Source organism: Corylus avellana, chromosome 6, assembly GCF_965113065.1.
Source record: "Corylus avellana chromosome 6, dhCorAvel1.hap1.2, whole genome shotgun sequence".
In the NCBI taxonomy this organism is placed as follows: Eukaryota; Viridiplantae; Streptophyta; class Magnoliopsida; order Fagales; family Betulaceae; genus Corylus; species Corylus avellana.
The window spans coordinates 24,356,174-24,376,320 of record NC_142495.1 but is presented as its reverse complement, the minus strand read 5'-3'; the positions used below and the strand labels follow the sequence as shown (position 1 = coordinate 24,376,320).

Here is a 20,147-nt window from a genome sequence, read left to right as displayed (position 1 = left end):
GCAAGTTCTTGGCGTGAAGAATTATATATTATTGGTTGTGTGCGGGCACGTTAGAAAGTTGGAATTTGGGGAAGCAAAGGATCCCATCGTCATGCCTTCCTCTCCTCATCACATCTCTCCAGCTTCACCACAAGACAAGCCATATCCTTCCTTCTATATATTTTCTTTTTTTAAAAAAAAAAGAAAATTATATCCAAAACTGTCTCGTATCATCTGATCCCAACCTTAATAGCTACCTACCTTCAAACTATTTCTTTGCACTATATATTCACGACTATGCCACTCAATGCATGTAACCAACTTTCCAATATTATACTATTTTCTACTTCGCAAGTCATCCATAATCTCTCTCTCTCTCTCTCTCTCTCTCTCGATTCAGTAGCTTGTGAGCCACTCAATATGGCATGTTTGTTGCAACTAAGCAAAACCAAAACCCCTATATATAATAAATTAAGCTTACAACAGATTGTAAAGGAATCCCCTCAATCATACTCCATCCAATGCATTCTACAGTTTTTTTATTATATATATATAATGCTTCTACAGCTCTGAGTTAATCTCACACCTAGCTTCAATAAAAATTGCAATCTAACCATAACGTTGCTGGTAAATTTCTCTAATTGGTGATCACCCAGCCAAGAGAAGAAGAAGAAGAAGGAAAAAAAACACTTACCTCCCTATACTACCACCCTTTTAGGACCCCTTGACACACCCTTTTTGTGTATTTTTGGGTGGTTTAGCCACCTTTGATTAAAAAAAAAAAAAAGGAAAAATTTCACTTAGATCCCGATATATCAGGAGTTTTGCAATATTAACCTCGAATTAAAAGTTGCAACGTAGGTATTCAATTTTTCAGCCCATTTTAATTACACCCACCCGTTAGGATTTACAAGTGCCAAGATGACCAAAATGCCCCTGTTTTTAATTTTTTAATTTTTTTAAATAAAAAAGTGAACATTTTATGTTCTGGTCTTTTTTGTATTGTTTTACTTTTTAAAAAAAATAATAATTAAAGGAAACTTTGTATTTTTATATACTTTACAAAGGTATAAGAAACATTTAACTTGTTAGCTGTTTGAGTTAACTTAAAATTCTAACAATAGGGGTGAAATTAAAAAGGGATGAAAATAGAATACCCACATTGTAACTTTTGACCTCGATCAACTTTGCAAAATCCGTGATACATTGGGGGGGCCCGGAGGGGCGAAAGTTGGAAGTGACGTTTCTCTTTTTTACAAATATTTTTTAATGGTATTTTGGGAGGTTAAAGTCAAGTTAACATCAAATATTAACAATCAAGTACTATTTGCAACGATGTGATAATTAGAGAGGGTCAAATGTCACATTATAAAATTTAATGGTTTAAATGCTAAAGGGTAGCAGGTTGGGAGTAAAGTGCATTTTCTCTTTATTAATATTAGAATGTGATATTTATGTAAATTGAACCACAATTTGGTCAAAGTCGATCGTGGGGTTGCCCATTTGGGTAAGAGTTATCTTTTTGCCTGCTTTCTTTAACTCATATAAGTTGGGGACCGATGGAGTGATTGAGCCCCTTTTTAACATTATTGGTTAATCAAATGGTAGATCTAATGGATCATATGGTCTATTTTAGGTATACAAAAGGGCCCATATCCTGGCCTACACTTCTTATAGAAAACACATCTTTTTATACCGAAAAATTATTGGTCTCAATATTTTATTAGACAGAAATTTCTTCAAAACTGGTTTAAAGAAAATTTCTTTCAAACCTAATTTAATAAGTGTCAAGTGTCATCTTTCACATGTTTTCTTTAATATTTTAACGCCATTTATTGTCATTTTACTAATTTAAAAATTTAAAAATTAATTTTTTAGAAACCCAAAAATGTTGAATGGGTAGGTTGAATGAAATTTCCTCCAAATTAGTTTGGAAGAAATTTGTGTCATATTTTGTCCATATTTCTCACAAATCAACCATTAGATTTATAAACTTATGTGGACCTTACATAAATCAATGACGGATCCTATGAATATAATGGTTGATTTATTAAATTTATAAGAGAATATGAAAAAAAATATAAACAAATTAGGGGCCGTGTAAGCCTCACATCTTGTTGACATTTTTATTTTTAAGTTTTTCGTTTTCTAAAGTGATCGAGAGAATTGCGGAGTGGAGGATTTGTCAAAGGCTCTTTCTTTAAGGTATATTTGTTTATAATAATTCTAAAATACTGAAAAACGGGTTTTTTTTTTTTTTTTTTTTTTTAATTTTAGAAAACGTGAATCAAAATAATAATTGTGCAGAAGCAACACATCTTACGTGAGCTGACTTGCAAGTGAAGTTAAATGGAAAATAAAAAAATAAAAAATAAAAATAGACAGATGTACGTAGAATGAGAATAAAACAAAAATAAAATTGATAAGGAGAAAAGGACAAGAATTAAATAACTAATCTACAAAAGTCGGCTGAGAGCCAGCGTTACAACTTACGTGACCTTGACTTGCTACTGAAATGACCGTAGCCGGTAAGAGTTTATTTGAAGTTGTATTTAAGAAATTTAGAAGTGTTTTTAATATTTGAAAAGAAAAAATATTCGTTTGATAAAAAAATTAAAAGCGCTTTTAAGAGTTTAAAAAGTCTAAAAATAGTTAAAACGTATTTTTGGCAAAAGCTTAAAAATGAAGCTTTTGTCCAAAAGCTCTTTTTGACTTAAAAGTTCAGTTTCTCAAATGCAATCTCAAACAAACCCCAAGTAAGAAAGATAACAAAGAAAATATCATTATTATATATATATATTATAATTTATAATAAAATATATTATTATGGTAGGCTGGCATCTGAATTTGTAAAGAATTATAGTAAAATTTGTAATATCCCAAATATTTTTCTTATAATAATAACAGCTATAATGACGGAAAAAACACTTTTTGTTTCATAGTTTATAAAAAAAAAAAACGTTTTTCTCTCAACATACATGTTATAGACGGAGATCATTTTCTGAAATTGAGAAGTTGAATGGGAAATAAATGAGAAATATGAAACGAGTGGGTGAAATAGAAACATCTTGGGGGGGGGTTGACAGCTGTCATATTCCTTAATGGGAATTATTTCAATATGAAATTAGTGCTGAGGGTGCAAGGTGGTAGTAGCCAGCTACTGAGGAGTGAGTGGTGTTGATACGTATGAGTTGTTATTACTAATTAAAATGATATGTCTTCTTTTTTTTATATATTCTTTAATTAACTCTATTTATTTATTTTTATTTTTATTTTGCTTTCAATGGATAAGGACATGATGCCTACTACTACTCCACCTAAGATTGCATCTCAACACTCCTTTTAATACATCTTCTAATCACCAACAATAAAAATTATAGTTATTTATAAGGAATAATTTCAGTTTAAACTCTTGAATTACCACGCGACTTAAGAAGTTCTCCAAACTTTAAAACCTCTCAATTTAGACCCCTAAACTTTCAATTGCAGTTAATTTGAACCATTCCGTCAGATTTAACCGTTAACTTCCCTGATTTACCTCTAAAAATATCAAAATATGTTTTTTAAAAAACTTTTTTTAATTTAGAATTAAGGGTAAATTTAAAATTTTATAAAAAAAGTCAGGGGTATAGGCGTCATTATCTCATTTTTAACGTTTAAAATCTAACAGACGAGTTCAAATTGATTGCAATTGAAAGTTCAGGGTCTAAATTGAGAGGTTTTGAAGTTTAGGGAGGAGAAGGGGACTTTTCAAATCGCTTGGTAATTCAGGAGTATAAAGTGAAGTTACCCCTATTTATAATTACGTTTTATATGGAAAAATATATGCTTTACCCCGTTACCACCACTTTTGCACTTAGAGTACTACTAAATTTTAAAAAGTGACATTTGGCTCCATTCCAATTAAGCCGTTCTACCCCTTATTTTTTTCAATTGTTTTGTTTTTGTTTCGCTTATTTTCTAATAATCTTAAGGGCATTGAACATTTTCAGCAGACTCCCTATAAGGAAGTCTATTCACTATGTGTAGGGAATATGCCCAAAAAATCGCAAAAAAGCCTCCCTAAATGAGCCTCAACCATGAGGATCGCTACAGTGGAACCCAAAGTATAAGGTTCCACTATTGCAATCATTATGATTATTAAAATAATAATAAATAAAAGAACGTTTCTCTCTCTTCTCTACTCTCTCCTCTCTCCTCTCTCCTCTCATGATTCTCTCTCCTCTCATATGTATAATATAATTAAAATAAATAAATATTTTAATGATATAGAGAATGATTAAGAGAAGCTATTTGGGTGTATTTTGACATAGAAAAATAGAAAGTAGTTTAGATCTTTAAATGTAAGGAAAATAAAGAAGAAGCTGCTGGAAATGTGCTAAAAAAGATTCAAAAATAGTCATGTGTGGAAGTTGGAGGGGGTAGAGTGACTAGTTTTTCCATCCATTTTAACCTCAATTGCTAAATGAAAGGTTTATTTGTAATGGGTAGTAGTTAAAGTGGTCAAGTGTCACATAAACATATATAGAGTAGAGATTGGATCAGTGGTGTCATGTAAGAAGCCGAGAAGAGTCAGATCTGGGTGAACAATTAATTTCTTTGGTTTAACGCCTATTACACTGCAATTAACCACTTCATTAATGCCTGCTAATTTGCTATCGTGTGGTAACGACATTAACTCAGACACAGAGAGAGAGAGAGAGAGAGAGAGAGAGAGAGGGGCTGTTTGTACTTTACACCTTGCAAACGACATGACGTTGATCTACAACAGAGACATTGTAAACTGACAAACATGTTTCACATAATTAAAATCACCAAAAAGAAAATCAAAACTTAGAACATGATAATCAAAATTGCGTCCCCGTGTTCTTCTATTTTTTTTTTTTTTTTTGACATGTTCACACAAGGGAAGGAAAAAGGGAGATTCGAACTAGTGACCTCCGTACTATTAGGCGTGGTCCACAGCTGATTGAGCTACCTCTTAGAGACTGTGTTCTTCTAATTTAGAACAGACGAATAATCAAAACTTAAACTTTTACCCTACGCACTTAAAAAATATCTTAAATTTAAATTCGGAAAATTACCCTAAAAGTCCCTAAAATTTTGTACCCATAACAAACAAGGGGCTTGAGTTTCTAATTTTGACAATTAAAGGTCCGAATTTTGGCATTATGACAAATAAGTCTATACAGCTTTTAAAGGACTTGCCAACTATCATATTTTCTATGTTATTATGCCACGTATGTAATTATACCAAAAAAATATATTAAAAAGAAAAGAAAAGAAAAAGAGAAGGTAGAGACCCTAAAGAGCGTGCTTGGTACAACTTCCACCACTCCATGATGCTCTTTGCTGAACCCAACCCCTTCTGCCAACTCCACCGTCTCCAACCTCTTCTCCTTTTCCAACTAGAGCTTACATGTGGATATTTATTAACTGCAACTAACCGCTATCCATATATATGCGGATGCCTATATAGATAACTGTTTTAAGGTATATGAATGTAGGATCATACCCTTTATATATGAAAAATAGAATCTCGTGAGATCTATTATTTTGAGAAAAAGAAATGTTAAAGCATCTACTTTCATCATTCTCCCTTTTAAAAATAAAAAATAAAATTAACCATTAGATTTGTAAAACCCACTTAAGCGAAAGTGGATTCAATGGTTGATTTAAGGAAAAAAAAAATGTATGGAGAAGGATGATAATAGATGCTCGAACATTTCTCTGTGTCATCATCTCATGAGATGGTGACACATCACTTTGGAAACCAATTTTTAGGGAAATGTTTTTGGAAAATGTAACATTTCTCTTTATATATATAAACAAATTCACTAACTACACTTCGGCCCCGTTTGCTAAACGATTTTGATTCGATACTATTCATCTAATTTTTTTTTTTTTCATTTTTTTTAATATTCTCTTACTTTTTACATCACATCAATCACTACAAAACAATATATATATATCAATCAATTTTTGCTACAGTATCGAAGCAAAATCCTTAACAAACACAATTTGTATGTTTTTATTTTCTGGATGAACTCATTATAGTGTCTGTATTTTCTTTGTTATTTTTAAGCTGGAACCAATATATACATTTAATCTAAAACACTAAAGCTTAAATAGAAAAAAAATAACACTAAAAAGGGGCTCAAAATATTTTCAAAATAGTTTAAAATATGCGCTAATTGAGACCCAAAGAAGGCCTAAAAGACTAAAATAGTCAAATAGGCCTATTATTTGATATGCGGATAGCAATTAAATAACAACAATAAATGCGTGGATAGCTGCTGGTAAACGCATGATGTGTATGCAAATACAGATGTGATTACTTAATAGTGATAACCACATAATGGACCTTTAATTATCAAAATTAGAAATCATGCCCTTATTTGTCATGGGGGAAAAAATTCAAGAACATTTCGTACAATTTCCCTTCAAAAAGAAAGGTTGGACTATTAATTATACTTCCTAATCTCTAGTGCTTGTTACTATCTACAGCACTATTTTCAAAAGATTATATTGGTCAAATACTTGACAAACAAAGGTTCCATAAATCCAACCAAAACATTGCTTGGTATGCCTCACTCTCCTTGAGAACAGATTTAAATAAGAGTACATATTTTCAGATTCATCTCACGTTTGGTGGCATTGAAGTTACAATGAACTCCTGATGTACTTAGCTGGAAAGTCTCCCCAGATTACTGGCTGATGATGGCGCCAACACTTCCCTCAAGATGAAATGCATGGTGATCAACCACGTCTGACAGCACAGCTGCTCAAAACTCTCGAGGCTCAACAAACACAGCTGTTGTCCTCGGGGGCACAGTGAAGCACCCAGAGGATGGTTCATATGTTGAGCTCTTGACTACTTCATCAGTAGAAATAAGCTGCACCAAGTTTCCAATATAGCATTGCCATTAATATATTGTAAGGAATGTTAAAAAGTTCTAAATGAATAGATAGGGTAAGGTGCATTTGGAAGAAAGTTAAAAGATGTGACCATGACATACCGCTCCGGGACTACCACGTCAGCATTATGAGACAAAAATATAGTTTTTAACATTATTCAATCTTCTTATGGCTTTGGTATGCTATTCTAGAAAACCTCGATGCTCAAAATTGTTTAGAAGTTCTAGGAAACAAAAATATAGCAATGAGTCTAAACTGGGTGTTTGAACAATTACAAATTTTTATGCTGTGGTGAAGAAAATATAGTGCTCTGGCATCAACTTTAGCTAGTTTTTTTTTTTTTTTGATAAGTAAAAGGAATTATATATAACTTTAGCCAGTTAATCCTTTTTTAATCTCCATAATAGCCTTTCTTATGCCTTCCTAAAGCAGGCATTACATGCCCCTTCCAGAAATTTGTTTGGAAGTCAGTGATTTAACATGGTATCAGAGCCAAAAGGTTCTGAGATCGAACCTTAACTCCGTCAATTTACCCCCCATTAAAATGAAATATTCCACGTGTTGGATCTCACCTATTAAAAGGGGGTTTGAGCCCACACGTGAGGGAGAGTGTTAAACTAATGATTAAGTGATTAAATTTACCCCTTCCTATCAGCTTAAGCTTTTGGGACAACTGGTGATTTAACAGTTAGGATATTAAATGGAAAGCTATCTGGAAGCTACGCTGTCTCAACATTAGACGAGCATACCCTTGTACTTCCAAGTCTAGAAATATATGATTACCTGAACAGGATGCAATTTAAGAGTTCTTGCCCGCAGCACAGGGCAAGCAAATGACACCTCGGTCGGACATGTATTGACGACAACCACAATGTATGAGTAGCTGCAAAGAACAAAGGGCAACCGCGACTTCTTTGAGTTATATTATTCACACCAGAAAAGAAAACCACAATTTACTTATACTCACGTGGAATCCAGTTGGGATAACCCTGGGATACCTTCATAACCATCTTCAATGCTCATCACTATCACACCGGGGATCCATGATGGTCCAGTGTTGTGGAAATGTACCCTTTCCTGAAAAGATATGACATATTACAACTCTAGAACTAGGGAGTTTCATTGGTTCGTGGAAACATACCCTTGCCTGAAAAGATAGGACATATCACCTGGATAGCATTTGCGGTCCTCAAACGGAAAAGCGGTGAAGAATATCTAATACACAACAGGTTTGAAAAATTTTCCACAGCAGCAAGAATGTGACCTTGCTGAGCATTGAAGGAGGGATCTGTCAATCTTGGTTTAATACTGCAAGAGGAAATACAGGCCCAAGATTATCACTATAAATATTAGAGCAGATGTTACAAAGGACAGAATAATACCAATAAACTCTCAGCAACAGTTCTATGCATCAGAATAATAACAAGATATCAAAAGGTGCTGAGTTGGAATCTCAATTTGGATGACTGCTGTGATCCAAACAGGTTCTAAGAAATGGTCATCATAAAAAGCTACTCTAACTGTGACCTAACTGAATTAAATATGTTCTTTCCTTTAGGACAGCATAGAAGTAAATACGGTATCAAACATGATCAGAGATAAAGTAAATGCTTACAGTGGCCAGTTCTTCTCATTTTTCTCTTTTGGAGGAAGCCCAACACCCCAATTGTTAGAATTATATGTAAAATCAAGCCTGAAAAGCATGAAAAAGCAAACATCAAATTTGACGTAACACTCAGACATTTTACTTTGGGCACAGATCCACAAGCAGTACCAAGACTACCAAGACAAAAGGGCGGTCCAATAACAACCACAGAAAAATCCCAAGTTGTTACTCTTGTTGTATTTTCATGAAGAGAATCAGATATGCATTTTAGCTCAAAAGCAACAAAGGCTCTTTGATATCTTAGATAGCAATCACTGTAAGAAAGCAACTTGAGCACAAGAATACAGTGGACCTGTTGAACCAATCGCCAGAATTGTACGAATCACGATCGAGAGATTTTGAGCGAAGCATCTCATCACCAGAGTGGAAAAATGGTATTCCCTACGAAAAGATGATTAGCACTGGCAGTTAGCAAGTACATCAGAAATAATGAATTATTGCCCATGGCATTACTACTAAACATTATAACATATGAAGGCTCTGTGATTTGGTGGACCATTAGGGAAAGAACAGATAGGTCACTCAATGAAAAATGTGTCAAAAGTGGTTTTTGAATGCGCACGTTAAGAGCATTCATTCTACCTACTCTCTCCTTTCCCGCATCTCCTCCCCTAACCACACATAGCTTTGATCCTTCTAGCATGACTTGCTCTAAAAAATCCAGAACAAAAGTAATCCAGTACAATCTCCTCATGAATAGGTTGAATTCAACTTTGTGTTCCACACTCACCTAACCTACATCTAAAACCCATTATCATTTAAAAAAAAAAAAAAAGTGTCATATAATGTTATTTAGTGTCAATAATATTGTAAAAAAAGAGAAAGAAAGTGATGATAGGTTTGGCTAATCCCTTTGGGATGACTACGAACAAATTGGTAAACTCAAGGGTGATCCATTATAGTTGTTAGTCTAATTGTAAACAGATCATGCTCAAGGAAGATAGCTCCCGGACCTACCCATATAATGGGTTGCCCCTTTATTCACCGCACAACATAAGAACATGTTCCACTCTTCAACGCATAAACTATAACAATGACTAAGAGTAGAGCAGAATTTACAAAAAATGGTTTACAATCTATTATTGTCTAAAAAAAGTACATTTTTCCCAATAATCAATTTATGCCCCCAGTGAAATTCGCTTATAAAAATCAATTTATGCCCCCAGTTCATCGGCCATGTCATAATCTATTTATGCTCTAAATGTTCTTATTTACCAATCAATAAGGATTTTTGTCTACAAAATTAAAGGGATAAAGTTCATCCATCACTTCATAAGTCTCAACAAGCTGTGAACTACATCTATTTTAAATGCTATGGTCATGCAGTTGTATCAAACAAATAAGAAAATAAGGAGAAACTACATTTACCCCTCCCTAACTACCATCCTTTTTGCAATGACAAAATGAAGGGTATTTTGGGTTTTTTTATTTTTTATTTTATTTTTTTAAATCTTACATAGGATACTTTTGTCATTTTTGATTGCAGAAAGGACATTGCAATCCAAATAATAGATTGGGGGTGTGGGGCATTGTGAAAAGGATGGTAGTTATAGGGGGTTAAATTTTAGTTAACCCCGAAAAGGCGAAAATAAATTATAAGATCATCACTATTCAACTTTTAGGAATGGTTGAAACCTGTGACAGTGCTATTACACTTGTTGCCAAATGATTTATCCTGCATCTCTCGTCTATAGAAATTTCTATCGGAGTCTACAAGTAAAGGACAAAGATCAGAACAATCCATAGTCAAAATAATGCAAAACATTGTAAGAAGTGTTGAGCATACCTTCAAACCCACAATGTCAAATAGGGTCTCATTGTCATGAGCAGAAACATAATTAACCTTCAAAATAGAAAAATAGTTAAAAGTGTCAATCAACCAAGTGGTGTAGGCCAGCAGTAACAATGATATCTGGCAATCTATTACAGAAATACCCCTTATGTAATCAATAAATTGACCGCTTTGCAGTGATTTTCTATCAAAATCTTAAAGTATCTGAGACCTCGGCTTAATATTTCTGACACAACAAAAGAACTAACAAAATATTCCAGAAAGCAAGAACCCATGATAGATCAACATTCTTTGAGAAAGAACGATGGCAGGTTTTTCATGAAATACAACACCAACAAAGAAATACGAGTGACACTTCACAAGTATGTCACTCACATCATACATATAATTACAATTATAAGCACATCCAAACTGGCAATGATTGGTATAAAATTAAAAGAAACAAAATATGTATACAAATAAGATACTTACTGTTTCTGTGGGACACAAGGCATATGCAACAGATGCCCCATCATAAGTTAATATTTCTGATCCTTTTACCTGAGCAGAATAGCAGATCATCAGCATTGAATGTTATGGTCATGCTAAGTAATAGCATCGTTGTGCAGCAATAAATCCTCTTAAAACATTTAGTTTATACTATAAAGTTACTATGCTAAGGCAGTAAATTATTACTGACCATAATTAGTTAGGCTTGACAAATTTGAGTTTGTATCTGTGCGCGTTTATGTGTATGTCTGTGCACATGGATATACTAAAGAAGAACAGGCAAATTGCAAGCAGAAATTTGTTTTGCTTTTCTCGCATTATTACAAAGGTTGTCAAAGCTCATGTTTTGTATATTAAATCATCATTTATCCCAAAGCTTAAGCTTATACGAAATGATGGGCTTTAATTATTTAAATTAATTTTCTAATACTCTCTATGTATGGGTTCAAACTCCTCCTCAACAAGAGTTACACTTTGAACTCATTACCTCTGTTTTGATACTATGTTAAACCACCATTTATCACAAAAGCATTAACTGATAGGAAATGGTGGACTTAATCATTTAAATTAATTTTCTAATTCTGCAAACTTGTACATTTCATGCATTTGGTTCTCAGCCATTCAAAACATTGTGAATTTGTGATTGCATTCACAAATATGCCATATGTCTTTGTATATATAAACATTAAAGCCCAAACAAGAAAAGGATTGGCATAATATTTACTTGCAAGTTAAAAGAATTATTCTACAAGTTATAAGCAGATAGGCACATCTCTCTATCAAAAAATATTGAAATACAGATTCCAGATAGACATAGAGAAACAATATCTTTCAAATTCATGTGTTAAGTAAATAAAAGCTGCATTAAGGCAATGTTTCTTTTAATATAAAATGTTTTAAGTATTTTCAGGTGTTTGGCCACGTTTGGAAAACTTGATCAACTGAAAAACATTTTCGGTCAAATTTAAAACACAGCATTATTTTCCATGAAATGATTTACATTTGTTTTAAGGCGTAAAACATTTTCCATCCACAACTCCTCTCTTCAAACACCCCCTTTGGGCGAACAGCCACACTGTCGGTACATCCTAGAGACCACCCCATCTCCCGCCAGCACCAATCCCAGCCAAATCCACCCCACCAAATATTTGAATGTTAATAATTTCACATTTTTCAGTGCAAACCAAATAGTGGAAAATATGAGTAACAGCCAAACATTGGAAAATCAGTAATTTTTCCGAAAAAAATGTTTTAGTTTACATCAAAAAATGTTTTACATCAAAACAAATGGATCCTAAACCAAGAATTTAGATAAAAAGTACACTTCCAAATAATAGACGACAGAACACAGCTGCATCAAACTATCATATACCTCTTTTCCATCACAATTAGTTAGCACAAAATCCCTCAAATTTGCAGCCATGCCTACCTGAATAAAGAGAAAATACTCTAGTTAAAATTAAATCCAAGAAAAAGAAAAACATTTTTTAGGAAGACTTGACTGACACTTTCAGAGTAAGAATTGTGCACCCGTTGCCTCATATTTTCATGATTGATATCACATAAACTAAGCAAAATATAAATGCCATGATGCTAGACCGGCATTTGAGCTTCAAAAACCATCTACTCAAACACTATTATATTCAAGAATGCATCAAATAATTAACCTGGATTTGATCCTTTGCCACAGCAAGCATGCGTTCTGCAACAGCTTCTGTACCATGATCATGTTTATTAGGCTGCAGAAAAACCAACGAGTAGCATAATAAACATATATATTTCTCAGAAATTGCATAAGAAAAAACTTTTCTCTTGCAACAGTCAACCTCTAGCAACAGACGTCACAACACCTTCAATAACCATAACATGGAATCATTAGTCAATGGCCAAAGAAAATGCAGGCAAGCCATGAAGTTGGAAGAAGATAATAATAGATGCAGAAAGAGGGATATATTAGAATATATCCTGCGTACTTAGGGGCACCTTACGCTTTTAATAAAACATGATTACTACTTATAAAAAAAATGTTCCTCACATGAAATCAACCAAACATTTAAAAAGCCTACTGCAGAATAAACATATTCCTTCAGCTCATTCAATAAATTCTCTCGATCATCACTGGTAGTGCATATTTTCGTGTTAATGAGAAGGTATAAATCATTTGAAAATTTAATTCAGAAGGCTACCACAATCTAAAATGTAGCAAATTTTTCTCCAAAAGAAGAAATACTGCAAGACAGTACAACCATTAAAGAAATCAAATACAACACCTTTGCATAAAAGACATTATTGACTACCTGCAACAACAGACCAGTCACAAATCCTTGCTGAAGAGGATGGCCAAACGGAGATCCACCAAGCATTGCATCCCGAATTCGATCATTAAAGCTGAATTAAATTCCAAATAACTCATGAAAATTGAATGCCTAATGCATAATGAATAAAAAATTTGAGACTGAATTGATGACAAGATGATCTGCTTCCTAGATTAAAAAAGGACACAAGTTTAGGCATTGGTGACATAATACTAACCAACAATCAAAAAGTATATAGTTTCTACACTATTCATATATGAGTAGACACCATTGCACCCAGGCTTGAGGTTTCAAGCAAAATACACTTATATTTTTCACTCTTTTTTAGCGAGGAGAGATATTGCCAATAATTACGAATCAATCTGAAAGAGCAAATGTTGATAATTTTCAGCAAGCCAACCATGTAAAGTTGATTATAACAATAGACCTATTTTATAGCTAAATCACGAGTCAGATTTGTTTTGACACAGTAAGGAAAGAATATATGATACGAAAAAACAAATATTACCTCCCAATTCCAGTTCCACAAAGATTAAACTGCGATGCATTTACCCCACGTCCATTTTTGGCAACTTCACCAAAGTCCCATCCTTCACCATATCTGAGAAAAGCAACAGGGTATGTACTACATAATATAAATCTCATCATAAAGTATTAAAGGGGAAAAAATGGTTCACAAGGAACTCCCAGTGCAGTAATCATCAAACCATAAAGAAGGAAAATAACTTTTGTTACTGGAAACTTACATATAGATACTCGAACCATCAACCCCATCCCTTTCCTTTGTTAGACTCTGGAGTGCATCCTTTGCTTTCACCTAAACATAGATCAACAAATTATCTTATAGTTGCATTGCTCTTGTACATTTGCTCATTGCACCATGCTAAATTGGTTGAGACATCCCAAATCATGTTAACTATGATCTTTTTTATCATTTACATAGGAATGGATACATATTGTAACACGGAAACACATTATACAATTTTAACTACCAAGTAATTGGCATAGCCAACTTATATCCGTCCATAGATTAGTTGGTGCAGTTGCATTATCTCCAACCAAGCGATTTCATGAAGCCCTCAAGTATGACAACTAGAACATATGTGTTAGTAATTAAATTCACAGGATCTTTTATAGTTCTCACATGTCACCACAGAGAATTGAACCTAGATATCTTTTGTAATTTTATGAATAATCACAAAACAAAAAGTCAAAAAGACAATCACGTACCATCGTACTTTTCATTATATGACCCATGAGATCAAACCGGAACCCATCAACCTGAAGAAAAAAAAGTCATATAACTATTTATCAACAATTTATAGATTCCATGGTTCAAATCTTAAAGCATACTGCAAAAAATGAGTTAAAGTTATGAATCTGCTTTAAGCCAACAATACACCAATTTAACATAGAAAGCAAAAGCTTTCTAATTATATTTAAGTATCAGAGACAAAGTTGAGGTACTTAAGACACTATAACGCCATTCACAATCACCTTATGATGGATTGCCCAGTGAAGAAGATCATCAAGAATCAGACGTTCAACCATAACATGCTCACTGGCAGTGTTATTCACACATGTACTATTCTCAATAAAGCCATCGGTGTTCCTTCTCAGATAGTAACCTGGAACAATCTAGAGAGAAACATTATGTTAAACTTTGAGGAAAAATAAGATACATTAGACAAGATATTACTAACATATACAACGGAATTTTATAATCATAACTTATACAACTATCCAGAAACTACAGGTTGATATGAGACATTAATCATGGATAATCACCTTATCAAGGACAGAATTCTCATCAAAGGGCCCACTTCCATGCAAGTGATTGTAAACAACATCCAATACAATGCGAAGGCCGATACGGTTAAGTGCCTATAATGAATATAATTTATTTTAAGAAACAAAGCCATGAAGCATCACTTAAGTTGACTACAGACATTACTGAAACCCAAATATGTATTCTGCACATCACAACATAAAACAAACACAAGATCCATGCTACTCAGTGGAAGAAAACACAAAATCCATACTTGAATCATCTTTCTAAACTCAATTATACGGCATGGACCGTTTGGGTTACTTGCATAACTTCCTTTGGGCACCCCCCAAAGAACAGGATTGTACCTATGGAAGACAAAGAGCAAACATGACATAAACACAAAGAACTGTAAATAAACCTGATAATGTTTTCCAAATCAGTCTCAGGAGCTTACCCCCAGTTATATCCATCATCATTTTGGATTGCGGTAATTAGAGCTTGTTGCTCAACTGAATCAGATGGTAATTTTTCCAGCATCTTGGTGTCTGCAAAAGCCTAATAGTATATTGATGAACAATGCCGCCAGGTAACAATCAAGATAATTTGAGGGCAAACAATAAATTTAGTTTGAGTTTTGAAAGAGAAAGAGTGGAGTTTCAAGTCAATCAATTTGCCATGAAATAACGGCCAATTAACTCTTTAGATGGTGCCAAAGAATTGACTAGGCCAAAACTGAACCATTATAACAATTAAAGTTGTGACAATTAACAATTTAAAACAGCATCAGCAAGTGAAAGTATCCATTTGTTCTCATAGTGCACTTTGCTTTATTAAGGGAGAAAGGGGAAAAGTTTAAGAATCAGAGGTTGAACAAAGAAACAATCTTACCCACACACTTCCAGTTCTCCTTCTCATCATCAACACCAGCAAATTGGAAGGTTGGCAATAGATGGATATGAGTGATACCAGAATTTGATAATTTCTTCAGATGGAGCACACCTAATGAATCCTTCAAGAAATATATCTTACAATTAGATAATACATAGTCAGTTGTCTTACATCTATTTAAAAGCCACTTGCAATTAAGTGAGTACGCTTATGTATAATTCCAATCCTCTCAAACTTATTTTTTATCTTCAGCTTTTTAGGCTCTAATCAATGTCTTTGGTAAAGAAGATCCTGAAAACCATGTTGGAAAAGACCACATCCCTTGTGCCAGAAGCATAAACGTTTTTCCAGTGTCGGCAATTAAACTGCTATTATCATTGCAAGCCAACCACCTGAAATATTGTTTCAGGCACAACAATTGTGGAACTTTTCAATACCTTTTTGCTACATCAACTATGAAGACCAATCAGGGGAAAAAAAGAAGCTTATCCAGGAAAACAGAAACAAAGGCAATCTAACAATATCAGATCTGAAAGTACATGTTTAAGTGCAAGGACAACATTTGTTTTGATAAAGTAATGCAAGGACAACACTTGTTATGCCATAGAAAAGTGGAAAGATCCTTTTTTCTTTAATAAGTAAAAGGTGATTAAATTAAAGATCTTTTTATTTTTTAAAGAACAACTTTGTCAATAAGTGGAACTGAAAGAACATAAACACCTGCAAAGTGAAAGCCAGATAACCACCACGAAGTTCAGGATGCACAGTATGGTCATTGGCACTGCAATAGCCACACAGAATATCAGCAGAACAAAAACCTACAGAACTTATGAAAAACCAAAAAAATGATAAAAACAAGAAAACAGTGACAAGACCTATTAATTCAAACGTGTCTCTAGCAGGTAAGCCTGAATTAGAATTCTCAGATGTTATTTGGATATGGTAGCATGAAAGATATCTCTTATAGAGTTGTCATATCAAAAGAAAAGCAAGGGCAAACATAAAGAACAGATAATTATGTTGCAATGAGAAAACAAAATAAATGATAGAACAAGCAGGCTTCGTAAGGGAGTTTGAAAGTAATAAAACTTGGAGACCAGACTTCTGCTTACTCAAAAACTTCACAGACTATTTAAATACTAACAAGGAAATCTATAATATGTTGATCTCTTATCTTTTTCAAGAAGTTGCTTTTGACTAAGAAAAAAGTGAAGATAAGCCACGAGAAAGTTACAGGCACAATAAGAATTGAGTTTGTACCTGAAGTCCCTTATATGCAATTCATATATACTTATGTCAGAGAAAGAAAGTATATTGGGTTTCTCATTTGCCAAATTGTCCCATCCTTCAGGTTTTACTGTATCAGCATCAAGGTTGACCAAAAATGTCCGCCTGCCATCTGATGAGAGCCTGCTTTAACAAATAAGAACATCATGGGAACCGCACACTTGTATGTATGCTTACATACATATGTAAATATGTATTGGTAGATTGTAATCCAGTGTAACTTTAGAATGTAGAGACACCTTAGCAATATTAGTAATTGTTGGCTAATTGACACAACCAGCATACCCTCTAGCATATGGATCATTTGCATAGCATTTCTCAATTCGCAAGGTGCTAGGATGGTACACAGATACTTCATAGACATAATAACAGCCTTCCCATCTTTTTGGTCCTTTAGTACTCCAAGCACCATTAACCTCCTCGAGCTGGACAATTTCCAGGGGATCCCCGCCTGACGGATCCCTATAAATGCAAGCATGTACCGCCTGTCTTGACAAATTAATATTAACAGAAACAGTGACCAAATTTGAGAATAAAAATGGTTAAACTAAAGAATAATTAGAATATATATACTTGAGCAGTAGGAGCCCAGAGGTTAAGTGACACAGATTCTTCTAAGTAAACTGCACCAAGTGGACCATTATACGAGAATAATTCATCAAGGACACCAGGTAACTGCAAACCAGTAGCATTCGTGCATTTCCCATCAGCTGTAAGAGAAAGATACAAAGGATACATACATAAATAGACACTAGTAAAGTTACTTATCAAAAAAAAAATAGACACTAGTACAGTACAAGTGATTGCAATAGAAGTGTTATGTTGATTCAAGTCTATTACAAATTTACTGATTAACATACATACATATATAACTCTATGCGTGCATGTGGGTGTGTGTATATAAGCATGTGTGTGTGTGTGTCACCAACTTCATTTCATGCTCATGATACTACATAGAACCCAATAGGTAATGCCATTTCAAACAAAATGAATGAAGAAAAATAAAGAGCAGCTGGTACTGTTTTTTTATAAGAAAAAAAAAATTACTTTACTTAAACATGTCATAAGTTATATCTACAGTTAAAACACACCATAAGTCACTTTTTATTATGTTATATAGAAGACAAGTAAATTTGTTAAATAGATTGATCCTTGAAATGAGATCCTATATCTAAATATATGCTTTAAGAGGCATACTAAGGATTTTATATCACTTACTGAATTTACATGTAGACCATTATTCATGAATGAGCAAGTAAGAAACAAACACAACAGAATGCTTACAATTGAGAGTAGCAACTGCTAACTGGCATTTGAGGAGAGGTTTGGCATCCAAAGCAGGAGGCACTTTGAAAGCTTTGTAATCTCTGATATGAGGAAACTTTTTGATCACCTAAAAAAATTACGATGAGAGGAACAAGTCTGTTATTAGTAGTCCTTCAGCTCCATTACATGAACCACCAATACAATGCCACTTGTAATCAAACAACAAAGAGATCGTCAATAACTATTGGAGCATATTTCTACTAATGACTAATGTGTTACATTTGCTGGAAGCACACAACTGTCCTCTTCAAGATTAATTTTGACATCCTCGCCTGTTAGCATGAAAATCTAGTCAAATTTCAATTGTATTCACTTACAAAAAAAAAAAAAAATCACAAATTCAAGTCACCATGATGTGAAGGAAGTAGCTAGTAGAGTTTCTACCTTGAACTCCATCATCTGTAAAAGATAAAGAAGCGGTTTTACTAGCGAATAAGTGGCAGGAACCATCTCCAACATCCACATTCCAGGCAATTGTGGATTTACTGACCCAGTATGCTCTCGAGTATAACAAACTATCCCGCAGCTGATCGACAATTAAAGCAAATCATAAGCTGATATATTAGCATAAAATCAACTCAAGACAAAGACTTAATGAAAAAAATAAAAAAATAGACACCTATATGAAACAATACCGTGAATATTCCACATCAAGGAGACCAAACCTCCATCTGTATAGATAATGCTAACCGAAAAATTACAAGGAAAATCAAACCACTTATTTCTTCATCTATTTAAAACCTACGTTTTCCCAGTTCCTAGCATAATCGAACCCAATCATCAAAAATCTACAGAAACTCAAATGTGAGATTGACCCAAATCGTGTCAACTTATATGCAGGCTCACGGATATTTTGGTGATAAATGGGCATTAATAAAATGGCATAATGGATTTCTCTATAAACATTATCATTAATAGAACAAATTGTTGAACTATTGCAAAGGTTGCATGTACACCATTTTGTTAAATACTAAAAATCTCAAACATGTCATCTTGTCCTTCTTTCTGTTCAAAAAATGCATTGCTTTCTCACTCCAATTATACTATTCACAATGATTAAAGAAAACTTCCCCCAGCAGAAGAAGAACCCAAGGCACTGTTTGGCGATCATTTAAGGAAGAAAATATTTTTTGGCTGCCAAGAGCTAAAATTTGATGCAGTTGGTGCTTCGAAAGCAAGTAGAGAGCTTTGCGCAACACTGCTCGAAATCGAAAGTGACCCAAATCTTGAAGTCAGAGAACAAACCTGGGAAGTAGTAGAAGTGGACTCCTCGACGGACATGGCGGAGGAAGAGGAAAAGATAAGGGGTCGTGTGCGCAATGGTCTGGGATGGCGGGAAGGAAGGGGAACGACACGGCGTCGTAGCGGAGGAGAAGATGGACACGTGGCGGGGCGAGGAGGAAGGAAGTTACCGTTGGACGTTGAAGTCGGAGTTGGTGATGATAGAAGAGACGCAGTCAGTAGTGGTCCAGATGATGCCAAAGAAAGAAACATTTTTCTTGGGCTTTCTGCAGAGACAAAGAACTATTTTACTCTCTGCCTTTTGATATCACTTGCTCAGACGATATGATTTCTCGAAGAGAACTATAAGTATACTTCCGAATCTTCCGATCGCTTACTTTGCACGTGAAAATCCGTTTTTGAATTAATAATAACTTGTAAAAAAGAAAAATTAAATTATTATTATATCATTCTAATTATATAACAGTTTATTAA

General features: G+C 33.9%; 1 protein-coding gene across 2 annotated transcripts; it reads right to left on the bottom strand.

Moving 5' to 3' along the window:
- Window positions 1-6,321: 6,321 nt before the first annotated feature.
- On the bottom strand, window positions 6,322-19,996 carry LDA (limit dextrinase). 2 transcript variants are annotated; one of them, XM_059601761.2, is made up of 28 exons: window positions 19,677-19,996; window positions 18,816-18,957; window positions 18,651-18,703; window positions 18,390-18,498; window positions 17,679-17,815; window positions 17,391-17,590; window positions 17,079-17,228; window positions 16,539-16,599; window positions 15,819-15,939; window positions 15,385-15,475; window positions 15,202-15,295; window positions 14,948-15,043; window positions 14,657-14,797; window positions 14,390-14,440; window positions 13,906-13,976; window positions 13,668-13,760; window positions 13,142-13,232; window positions 12,512-12,583; window positions 12,217-12,273; window positions 10,827-10,895; window positions 10,350-10,406; window positions 10,199-10,273; window positions 8,856-8,944; window positions 8,513-8,590; window positions 8,067-8,205; window positions 7,865-7,974; window positions 7,681-7,780; window positions 6,322-6,875 (listed from the first exon to the last, which is right to left on the bottom strand). In XM_059601761.2, exons 1-28 carry the CDS (start codon window positions 19,923-19,925, stop codon window positions 6,765-6,767), a joined length of 2,907 nt encoding a protein of 968 aa, XP_059457744.2. In that variant the 5' UTR covers window positions 19,926-19,996; the 3' UTR covers window positions 6,322-6,764. The 2 variants fall into 2 exon arrangements, with proteins under 2 accessions (XP_059457744.2, XP_088373916.1); XM_088517790.1 differs by lacking the exons at window positions 18,390-18,498; window positions 18,651-18,703; window positions 18,816-18,957; window positions 19,677-19,996 and having other exon boundaries at window positions 17,345-17,590; window positions 17,679-17,769.
- Window positions 19,997-20,147: the final 151 nt, after the last annotated feature.

Bases quoted from the DNA above. Each gene is read 5' to 3' on its own strand.
- LDA (XM_059601761.2), bottom strand. From the start codon at position 19,925: ATGTTTCTTTCTTTGGCATCATCTGGACCACTACTGACTGCGTCTCTT. The intron at 18,704-18,815 runs GTAGAAACTCTA...TCATGCTAACAG, and splicing joins TACAGATGATGGAGTTCAAG to GCGAGGATGTCAAAATTAAT. The intron at 15,044-15,201 runs GTATGGATTTTG...TATTCATTATAG, and splicing joins AGTTTAGAAAGATGATTCAA to GCACTTAACCGTATCGGCCT.